This window comes from Crocuta crocuta, unplaced genomic scaffold, assembly GCF_008692635.1.
Source record: "Crocuta crocuta isolate KB4526 unplaced genomic scaffold, BGI_CrCroc_1.0 scaffold755, whole genome shotgun sequence".
Lineage (NCBI taxonomy): Eukaryota > Metazoa > Chordata > Mammalia > Carnivora > Hyaenidae > Crocuta > Crocuta crocuta.
The window spans coordinates 565,324-576,261 of NW_027531305.1; the positions used below are offsets into that span (position 1 = coordinate 565,324).

The 10,938-nt window shown below is 59.2% G+C and overlaps 2 protein-coding genes across 2 annotated transcripts in view; both read right to left on the reverse strand.

Annotated features, from left to right (window-relative positions):
• Positions 1 to 506, reverse strand: part of EPHX3 (epoxide hydrolase 3) — a 3,529-nt gene extending 3,023 nt beyond the window's left edge. Inside the window, exon 1 of the mRNA XM_077771621.1 lies at positions 2 to 506. Within this exon, the coding sequence (XP_077627747.1) occupies positions 2 to 183 (182 nt within the window). The 5' untranslated portion in view covers positions 184 to 506. The remainder of the gene's footprint in view (position 1) is intronic.
• Positions 507 to 3,555: 3,049 nt separating this feature from the next.
• The window catches only part of BRD4 (bromodomain containing 4), a 35,367-nt gene continuing 27,984 nt past the window's right edge, over positions 3,556 to 10,938 (reverse strand). The window contains 11 exon segments of the mRNA XM_077771611.1: positions 3,556 to 4,844; positions 5,149 to 5,386; positions 5,486 to 5,691; positions 5,832 to 5,962; positions 6,094 to 6,256; positions 6,356 to 6,468; positions 9,044 to 9,110; positions 9,112 to 9,329; positions 9,958 to 10,086; positions 10,089 to 10,116; positions 10,232 to 10,284. Coding sequence (XP_077627737.1) covers positions 4,776 to 4,844; positions 5,149 to 5,386; positions 5,486 to 5,691; positions 5,832 to 5,962; positions 6,094 to 6,256; positions 6,356 to 6,468; positions 9,044 to 9,110; positions 9,112 to 9,329; positions 9,958 to 10,086; positions 10,089 to 10,116; positions 10,232 to 10,284 — 1,415 coding nt within the window. The 3' untranslated portion in view covers positions 3,556 to 4,775.

Genomic DNA, 10,938 nt, shown 5'->3' on the forward strand with positions numbered 1-10,938 from the left:
GCGCCGGGGGCGCCCGCAGCAGCCGCGCCGGGGCCGGCACAGCACGTGCGTGAGCGCGATGCAGCCGTAGACGGCGGCGGCCACCAGCGCCGCGGAGAACACGAGGCTCCACATGAAGGCGCGCAGCAGCTTCAGAGTGACGCGCGACGGCGCCAGCAGCGCTGTCACCACCAGCTCCGGCATGTCGGCGCGACCCGGGACCACTTCGGCGCTGCCTTCGGGGGTGTGGGCGGGGGGAGACAGCAGCAGCAGAGAGGCGGGATCCGGGCTGGGGAGCCCACCGCCTTTGGGCTGGGGTCCCTCCGTGCCTTCGGGGCTTAAGCAACGCGCCGAGAGAAGAGGCGGGAGGCTTAGACCGAAACCGCCACCGCACACGACTCACCTAAGTGCCAGGTAAACACCTGGGCTCGACGGGGAACGAGGCTAGGGTGAGGGGATGGAGCCTGCGAGGACCAGGCTTCCGAGGCTGGGGGAGGGGCTTTGAGGAGGGGGAAGAGGAATTGAGGGCGGGGNGTCTGGACTAACAGGGGATAGATAAGGGGGTGACCCTAGAGAGATGGGCGGGGCCTGGAGCGAAAGGGCGGAGCAATGCAGGGTAGGTGCGGCCTACGCGCCGGAACCCTGGACCCACCTTGACCTAGGAGCTGAGTAAGAGGCGTGGCTTAGAGGGTGGGCGGGGAGAGGGTGGAGCCCAGGTGAGGCGGGGCCTAAAGTTGGGCGGGAGAAGGCGGGAGGCTGGGCCTTGATGGTTTGGGAGAGAGGGCTGGGTCAATAAGCTGGGGGTCGGCNCCGCAGCCCAGGGAAGACTTGGGAGCCCCTGCCGCCGCCCTTCGAAGCTCCCCTCCCTGGAGCGCGCGGCCCTGTCCTTGGCCTGGCTGAATGAGACCTAGCAGCACCCTCACCCAGGCCTGGTTCCAACGGCGGGTCCAGTGGCCTCGACCCCGGGCAGGCCTCCAGTTAGTCCAGGGCCCGTCAGCCCCGCCCCCTGCACAGCTCTGATTGGAGGACGGTGGTCATTGACGTGCGGGTGACAGGTCTCGCCGGGGAGCCAATCGGCAGGTGTGGAGGCTGGGATGGGGGGGGTGAGGGTTCGCCTGTGGCGACCAATAGAGACGCAGAGACCCTAACTTCTAGAGGGCCGACCCGGGCCGGGAGCCGGAGGACCGGGCCGGTTGTGTCCCTGGGGCTGCCAGAAAGAGGAAGTAGGGCAGGATCGGTCGAGAAAGCCGACAGGGCAGCTTCTTCTTCCTGTTTTGGAACCTTCCCCCAAGATCCTGAACATTTCATGGTCACTCATCGTTTAACCCATATGACAACCCTATTAAGTGTACGTACTATTATCACATCCCTGTATTACAGACGACGAACCTGAAATTCGGGGATAAGGTTATTTGCCTAAAGCCACACAACTTGCTGAACAGGACTTTCGAAAAAAGCAACAATCTGGGGCTCCACCTCTCCCGTCCGGAGGCAGCCACTGGAACGCTTTTAGCTTTCTTCCGGTGGTTACCCAGACATCTTGATAGGCTTGTGTGGCCATTTCTTGAGGACCAGTTGAGGGCGTTCATTAGGCATGGACTTGCTCCTCCCCATCACCGGACGGACCCTACCCATTTTTAGTTTTCCTATTGGTTTACTCTAACTTTAAACACCCCTCTCGTTATTTTTGTCACCTCTCACCGCTAACCTTTACCTTTGTGTTGTTAGACTGCTAAACATGACACCGTCCTGGGCCCATAATTAAATCTGTGGGTTCCTACTTAAAAGGAGAATGGTGGTTTATGTGGTTCCGGCGCGGTCAACAATGTATCTCAGCACCGGGTAGACGGCTATGATTACATGGCCTGTATTGTACAAAGGTTTATTCTCCCTGTACTTAGTACCTTTCTTTTCTTGCACGATTAGGCTGGATCACAGCTTCGGTTTCTTTTACACTTTCCATCAAATCAATCCTCCAACCACTGGGTGATCCCAGTATCCCTCGTGAGTCCTCTGATTTGGCTGCGTGGCTGGTGGGAGTCTGGGGATCGCCCTTCTTCCTCTGCCACACACAACCGCCTCCCACCATCTCCATACCCCAGCTTTGCCCTCAGACAAAAAGACAGCAGTAGTCACAGGATGGTTAATTTTATATTCAGTACAAATGTTTATTTTTGCAATGAGAACTGCACAAAAAAAAAAAACCTTTAGTATATAAGTGAAAAGTCTACGAATTCCCTTCTACAAATGTCTAAAGTGTTTAATACAAGTCTCAGATTCACTGACATAATTATTGGCCAAGCGATCCGTGCATACAGTACAGTAGGGGCTTGTACACACCTCTTACTCTTGTATAGGACTAAGATTTCTAGTACTGTGGGAGGGAATGGGAAATGGCCAGAAAAATTAAATAGTAGATCCAAGTTCTAATTACAACCCAGTTAGAGGAACACCCATCAGGGAGGTGTGGAGAGGGCCGTGGCAGAGTTTTAAATCTTTAGAAGGAAGGTGCAGACAAAACCATTTCTCCAGCTACACAGTTGGACCTGGCCTGAGAAGTTAGTGAACATAACACGGGACAGAAATGAGGGGGTGGGACGAGATGGAAGAAACCCCAAAGAACTGATGCGAGTCCCCCCCCACTTGAACCAGCCCGGTGGCACATTGAGGAAGTGCCTGCTGGGGGGCGGGGCAAGGGTGAGGAGAGTGGGGGCCTCTGGCCGGATGCCCAAACTACAGAACCCAAACACAAGATGATACGAGGGCTTTTCTGGCTGAAACAGAAAGGGAAGTAGGGGCTAAGAAACAGTGCTAGAAATGGTTACGTTTCTGCACACGTGATACTTTCGTCTTCCATCCTAGGGGCCGCTCTTGGGTGCCCCCCGCCTTGTGGCACACCGTTGGGCACACAGGTGCGGGTGGCAGGGTGGCCACAGCGCAGGACCTCTTGGCAGGCACGTGTGCGTGCGCGTCTATGTGCATGGGGCAGGGGAGGATCCCGTTCTGGGGGGGGATGTATGCTTCTCTAAGAACGTCTGGTTAACCCTGAGCTTAAATGAAAGGAGTAGTTAAGGTAGAGGAAGGCAAGGTGGCAGAAGTGGCCCAAGTCCTCTGGAGAGTGGGGGACCAGGATGGAGGAGGGCGGACGGGGGAAATACTGTCTGGAGTCTGGCCAGGTTCTGCTGGAGCATGTTAACCCCGCTAGGAGACCAGGGTCCACGGGAGGAACGGGTACCTGGGCTCCCTGTCACAGCTTCAACTTGGTCACAGGAGATGGCCTAGGTGGCCCTGGTGGTAGTTCTCATACACAGGTGGTTTGGGATGGGGGCTGGAGGGGCTGGGCCTAACCTAGGCAACAGGTTGTTCACAAAGAAATGTCAGGAAGACACCAGCATTAAAAAAGAGAGATGTGTTTATTCCATGATCAGTACAGACCAAATGCATATTCACCGTATGAAAGTCAAACCAGTCAGTGACTCCAGAGTTTGGCCAACACTGAGGCACCAGCGTCGTGGTGTAGAGTGGGTTCTCATGGCACACGTAACCTCACCAAGGGCTCCGATTACAAAATNTGCGCCCCCAGCCCCTGGTGCCCGCCTCGGCCCCTGGCCCTTCCTTTCCTGGTAAAAAACAACTCAAAACAGATCTGACATTAAAAAAACAAAGGAGGAGGGAGGGGAAAGAAAACATGGCTTTATAATTAAAAATAGACTAATAAAGTTTGAAACTGAGTAAAATATAGGCAGTTTTTTTTTTTTTTGTTTTGTGTGTTTTGTTTTGTTTTTTGTGGGTTTTTTTTTTTGAGTTTTTTTTACACCAGTTTGGTGGAGTCACCAACAAACTTCAAACAAAGATATGCCAACTATGTTCACTACACAGTACAGCCACGGTCACACACTACCCACAGCGCGGTGGCAGCCGCCGCTCAATGAGGAGACGATCACACCATTTCGGAGAGAAGCAGTGCCATTGTGTCTGGAGGAGAAGAGAGAATTAAAAATAAAATAGAATCCAACAAAAAATATATATATAGAAAAAAAAACCCAGAAACACAGGTGGGAAGGAACTGACTTTGGTTGGTGGCCTCACTCACCAGGCGAGGCCGGCCCACACACGCACGTGTGACAGTCACCTCGCTCCAAATTGCCATGGACACACACACACCTCCACGGCACTATTCCCTTTTGCACAAGCGAACACTTACAGAGAGCGGCTCTCGATTAAAGGCTTGTGGGGGGAGGGGAGGGGTGGGGTATGTTCAAGGCAAAGTCAGTGCCAGCAAGGGGGTGGGCCGGCGCCCTCGCCCGCCTCCAGCTCGCTCGGGCCTGCCCTGGCCTCCTGGGAGCGGGCGGTGGTGGCTGGGGTGTTGGGGGGAAGGACTCCTGGTGGGCAGGACGTCACGAACGTCACTTTCTCGGGGACAGAAACCAGTCACGGTGGTGGCGGCAGCAACAATGTCCTGTGTATACTGTGTAGACATTTGGCGGAGAGCAGGGCCTCTGCCCTGCACGCGGGGACGCGCGGCTTGGGTCTGGCCGGCACTGGCTCGTGGCGAGGCGTGCTCTGAGCTGACGTCCTGTGAGGGGGTGGTGGGTGGCGGGCTGTCCGGCTGGCTGTAAGGCAGACAGGCTCTGCGATCCTCAGCTGCCCGTCAGGCCTGCCCCGGGCATAGCATGCAGGAGGGCCAGGCCCGGAGACACCCCCTCGCCGCTGCTACCGCCTCCACTGCCGCCCCTAACACTATGGAGAGTCAACGTTTTGCCAGAAAATCAAAGTCAGAAGTCACCTAGGTGCTCTCAGAAAAGATTTTCTTCAAATATTGACAATAGATCACTCTGGAAATTCATGTCAATGGTAGCTGCCATCTGGAGGGGAGAGAAGGGAAGGAGCGAGTGAGAAGAGGTGCCCTACCCTGGCTACAGCTTCCAAACTCCCGGCCCCTCACCCCCTTCCAGCACTGGCCACGCCCTCAGGGCCCACACCCAGGAACCTCGGCACCGGCCCTGAGGCCAGCGCAGTGCGGAGAAGCAGGGGCCCTGCTGTCCCGAGGCCCCACCCCATGGGTGCTCACCCCACCTCTCGGACACGGACTGCCTCCACCCCGCCGTTCGTGGTTCCCTTTCCTGGCCCCTCCAAGGGTGGACTCCTGCCCAGAGGTCCCCCACTCACCGCTTCCCGGCGCCTTCGCTCCTGCTCCCGCTTTCGGGCCAACTCCCTCTGCTGGTCCAGCATGGACTGGGGCTGGGAGCTCTGGGCCTGGGGGGTGGCGGCGGCGGCCACAGCGGCCGCCTGCTGCTGCTGCTGCTGCTGCTGCTGCTGCCGTTGCTGCTGCTGCTGCTCCTGGCGCCGGCGTGCCTCCTCGTGGGCTCGCCGGGCCTGCTCCAGCGCATCCTCGTCCTCTCGGCTCCTGAGGGGAGCAGGCCAGAGCAGCCAGTGAGCAGGGGGGGCGGCAAGCAGCGCAGAGCAAGCCCCAGAACACCCCAGGCTGCCTGCAGCCCCAGCCCACCTCATGCGCTCCTGCCGAAGCCGCTCCTTCTCCTTTTCCGCGTGCTCAGCCTGCGCCTTCAGGGCCTTCTCGCGCTCCTCCTTCTCCCTGGCGGCCCGGCGGAACTGCTCGAAGCTGTCACTCGAGGACTTGGCTGTGGAGGACGGGGTGGTGGGATGCTTCTGCACCAGGCTAGCCCAGGAGCCCATGTTCTTGATTTTTAAGTCCTGCCGGGCAGAGAAACCACAGGGTCGGGGTGAGGGGCCCTGCCACGTCTGGATTCCTCCCAAGAGGCCCAAAGCCTGAGGGCACAGCCACTAAGGTGCCTCCCTGGAGTGAGGGACCCTCGTGGACTCACTGTTCCTACCTTTTTGGGTGCAACTGGCGTCTTCGGCTCCTGTTTCTGTTTGTCCTTGTCGGGGGCCCCTGGTGGGGGTGCATTCTGCTCAGGGGGCCGGATCACAGGCCTCCCGACGTCCACAGGCTTCATCTCAGGCCCTGGAACACAAAGAGCTTGTGGGCCTTGGCTGGGGCCTACTCCCCCCTGCCCCCAAGCCCAGCAGGGCACAGTCAATCAGCCCACAGGAAGCTCTCGTCCAGTGCAGGCCGGGGGCAGAGAGGGCACTCACGTTGGGGCAGGTGAACAGGCGCCTTGATGCTCTCCGGGTGCTTAGGGGGCTCTGGCCGCAGCGAGGGGCTGAAAGGCTCGCTGCGGATGATGGGTGAGTGGATCTTCTCCTCCTTCACCACCACCAGGGGCTGGGGCTGGACCACAGAGGCCGCGCGCAGCTCCTGGGACGGCACAGGCATGGTGGCCGGTGAGGCAGGCGGGTGCCTCTGGCACCGGCCCACACCTGGCCCTGGGGGTTGTGGCCCAGCTCTGCCCTTTACCTGCTTCTTAGGCTGGACGTTTTGCTGGGGTGGCGACTGGTGGGTCAGGCTCTGGAACGGTGGCATCTGGGGGGAATGTATCATAAGCGGGGAGGGAGCTTCGCGGAGGTGACCTAGGAGAGGTGACAAGGAGCACATCAAGTTCTGTGGAAGCCACTGGCCTGTGCCTGGCCAAGCCCCACAGTGGCTGAGCCCCGAGCAGGTCCGGCCCCACAGTGGGTCAGGCCCCTAGCTCCGTGTCCAGCAGCGCTGTGTGGGGCCATGAGCTCAGTCCTGCTGTCAATCTTCAGAATTCTTTGAAAAGTGAAGATCCTGGTGTATTTGGTCCCACGTAAGGTCTAGGCCTGAGTGCTTTTCAAAGCTTTCCAGAGGCCTCTATGGCACAGCCTAGGTTAAAGATGAGGCACATCAATAACCTCACAGAACACACAGCCTGGGCTCCCAGGTGTCCATGCATGGCTTAACCCGCCTGTAGGGAAGACTGCTTTGGGCCTAGGGCCACACGCCCAGGGCCCTCCCCACACCACTTAGCTTGCAAGCCCCACACAAGGGGGACCCCTGGAACGGCCCACCACCGCACAGCTGGGAGAACAGTCCTTGCCTTGCAGCTCTTAATGGGAAGTGGACCAGCCCACCCACCCACCTTCCTCAAACCAAAGGTGGGGGGAAGGGGTAGGGGAGGGTCGGTTGAGGTCCCGGCAGCCATGAGGTCGAGGTCCAAGTACCTGGGACAGGATAGGAGTCTGGAAAGCTCCATCAAAGCACTTAAACCTGACGGCCCGCTTGCACTGGTGAGAAAACAGCCTCAGGTCATAGTCCCCAAGTCCTGCCTTCAGCTCTTCTGCTTACCCTACCCCGGAACCGCCCTCCTGCCTGAATCCTTGCCACGTCTTGCCAGCTCCAGTGTGGGACAAGCCACACGTGCCCACAACACAGAGCCACCTCCCTGCAGTGCCTTCCTCACTCCTGGGTCCTGCTTTGTGCCTCACACTCAACAACCTAACCCAAGTTCCGCATGCAGGCCCTTCCAGTGACCTCCTCCAGGCTGGATTCCAGCTGCCATCTGCCAGCATAGACACAAACACCCTTGGCCCTTCCTCCAGTCTCCCGGGCCTGGCACAGACACAACGCCCCAGGTATGGTGGACCCTCCCTGCCCATCTCTACACAGCCAGAACTTGCTCCTAACCTCAGAAAGGCAGAATGGCTGCTCAGAGACAGCATGGTGGCAAGGATCAGCCTGCCCCTACTCCTTGGCCCCGTGTGGCAGGTTTTGCCAGACTTTGTGTTGGGGGCCCCAGTTCAGGCCTAGGACAGGACTGCGACAGCCTCTTGTCCGGGTGGCTCCCTCAGCAGCACTGGTTTCATCCACCGGCCATTAGAGGGGAGGCCCAACAGCTCAGGGATAGTGCCTACGAGCTGGCCACCTGCCCACGGGTGCCTGTGAAACCCCCTTGAGACTCCAACCGCTGGCCTTTGGCCCTTAGTTCCCAGCTGTGTTCCAAACCACACTGGTCCCTGTGACCCATCCCAGGCTGCAGAAGAGCAGAGCAGTGGGCCTGGGGACTCACAGCATAGGTGGCCAGAGGAGGCTTACCCCACCCCGAGTACTGGCTCTGCTGAAGGCAGCTCGTCACCTGCCCCCGACGAACTCACACAGGGGAAGCCTGGCCTTCCTCAAGGGTGAGAATAGGCAGAGTGGCACAGCTACCCGGGACCAGCACCAGCCTTTCCCAGGGAGGACAGACAGCTGTTCTTGGCTCAGGGCATGCAATGATCCACTTGGCACCTGGCAGCTTTTGCTAGGTTTACGAGCAGTCACGGCTCGAGATCGACAGCCTTGTTGTTCAATTTGCAGGCAGCACCTGCAGTCCCCAGCCAGGCTGCGCGGTCTGCACTGCCACGGCCAAGAACCCCAACCCTGATCCTCACGCGTCAGCACACCAGGAGGCGCTGACTACAACAATCCCCTCACTGAGGTCGGCCAGCACGGTTTGGTCATAGCCACTGAAAGAACAAGGGACAGGAAAGGCGAGAGGGTGTGGCCTGACCACTGCTGTGGAAAAGGGTAGCCTGGATCAGGCTGGAGAAAGGGAGCAGGAAATGGGAGATGGCTCCTGGGTGTGCTCCAAGCCACCTCTCTCTCAGCTTAAACCCAATTCTCTCCCACACGGTTCTCACTCTACCAGGTGAGCTTTACAATGCAGAGAGCAGAGCATCTAGTCCGGCAGGTTCCCAAACAGCCCCCGCTACCCTGGCCGGCCCCTAGCTCGGCCTGGACCTCACCTCCCACCCTGTTTGTGAAATTGGCTCCAGCTCATCCTTTGATACCTCCTCCAGGAAGCCTGTCCTGACTTCCAGAAATGGATCAGATGCCTCCCTGGGCTCCTGGTTTCCCCACCTAGCAGGATCATGATGCACTGTAATGCTCCTGACCGCAACTTCCAAGACAAGGGCCAGCGGGGACCCCGTTCTCAGTCATCTCAGGTTGCAAGCCAAGACAGACCCCAGGTAACAACGCTCCATGAAGCACCAACGCTCCCTTTCGGTTGCCTCTCCAATGAACCCAGAGCCTTCAAGGATCAGCTCTGAGCCCACCATGAGCCGACCCACCAGGCTTCTTAAAAACAAGATGCCGGGCCCAACATCAGCCTTCCCAGAGCCCGGGGGGTGGGCAGGGCCAGCTTACCGGTTGAATAGGGGTCCGACTTGTGGTGCCTGGGTGAAGGGTGGTGCTGGATGACCTGTTGAGGCNTGCAGGTAGAGCTGCATCTGCATGGAGGTGAGGGGTGGGGCAGGCGGCTCTTCATCCTCCTGCAATAGCACTTGGGGGGGCTGAGCCATGGGGGGCTGTGGGAGAAGGGGTGGCTGGGCCAGGGCAGGCGACACGGCCGGGGGCCGGGCGGGCTTGGGGGGCAGGGCAGCGGCTCGGTTGCTGGGCCGCGACGGCTGCTGGGGCAGCGCGTTGTGCAAAGCTGGAAAGACAACGGCGTGGCAGTGAGTCTCAGGGCTCCCACACCCCAGGGTCCCCGGCCTGGCCTTCCCACCCATCCTGACTTCCTACCAGTCTCCCTCCAATGGTAGGAGGCTTCCCACCAACGCAGGAATAAGAACAGTGTCCAGAGAGGTCTATGGGATGGGGCCCCTCACCAGGGCCACTCTGCCCTATGCTCTGCATCCCCGCCTTCCTCTTGCCCTTTGGGTCCCAGAGCAGGCCTTCCCTGAACCCCCCAGCTACATCCTCTCTGACACACGTGTGTACCCCCAGCACCTCCATCCTCAATTGGGAGTTGGGGGCGGCATGCGGCAGCCTATCTTTTTTCCATCTCCTGCGACGCCCGGCCCAGCAGAAGAAACAAACCCGTGTCTTCCATACCCAAGAACTAACTCTTATGTGGGGCCTGTCCCCTGGCGTCGCACGTAATTTCTTCAATGGCTCTGAAAAGCAACCGACCTCCCTCTGGAAGCAAGACAACTACAGCCGAGGGTGGGGGTGGGGGTGGGGGTGTGGCATTCCACGGGTGGCCCAGAATGCCTTGTCAGTGAACGAGCAGGACGGGAAGGCGGCCTCCCTGCACCCCGGCAGGCGCGGCCGCAGCTCACCTGGAGGAGAGACCACCGAGTGCTGGTTGAGATGAGGTGGAGTGCTGTGCTCGGGCGGCTGGGGCAGGTGGGGGGGCAGCTCGGGCTGCGGCAGGTGCAGGATGGGCTGGGTGAAGTGGCCGATGGGGTNTGCATCTGCTGATGGTGGTGGTGATGGTGCTGCAGACAGACAGGCTGACGTCAGGCAGGAGGAACATGCCTAGGTACCCTCCGGGCCCACGAGGGCAGGTGGCCAACTGCTCACCTGCTGGAAGACACCCCTGAGACCACGTACCTTCTTCTGCTCCCTCCCGGGGTGCCCCTTCTTTTTTGACTTCGGAGCCATCTCTGCAGAGGGAAAGAGAAGGTGGTAAGGCTCTCGGGGAGAGCATGGTGAGCTGGCCTCAGAGGCAGAGCCAGAGCCAGGAGAAAACAGAGGGTAAGTTCAGAAGGGCCAGTGACGGTGAGAGGGAAGGTGGCTGGTTCTGTCAGGAATGGGAGTCGGCCATGGGAGAGGAAGACGTGTGGGGTGTCACCTACCCATTTGCCTGCCACTTTTCCTAGTGGGGACCACGTATGACAAGCCTCCCTGCCCACCAGCTCCACTAAGGGTTGACGCCTGGGTATGCTGGGAGATGAGCTACGGAGACCTCCTCGTCCAGTGTCTCTCCCACTTGCTGGGTCAGACACCCCTGTGGGGACCGAGGTGTCCGCACCCCAACCTGCTTTGCCTTGGGAACAATAGTGCCGTTCAAAATTATCACATCCATTTGATGGATCAGCTGAGTGAGGCCCAGAGAAGTTAAGGGACTTGCCCCGGGGTCAAGCAGCTACAGAGCAACAACACGGCCACCTCCAACTGTAGTGCCCTCTAAGCTAGCTCCTTCCCATCCTCCCAGGGGAAGCAGAGATGCACAACCGCGGTGAGAGAGTGGTGGAGTCAGCATGGGCCAAGCCCTGGCCACAAAGAGAGCACGCTGGGGGTGGGGGTGGGGGAGCGGG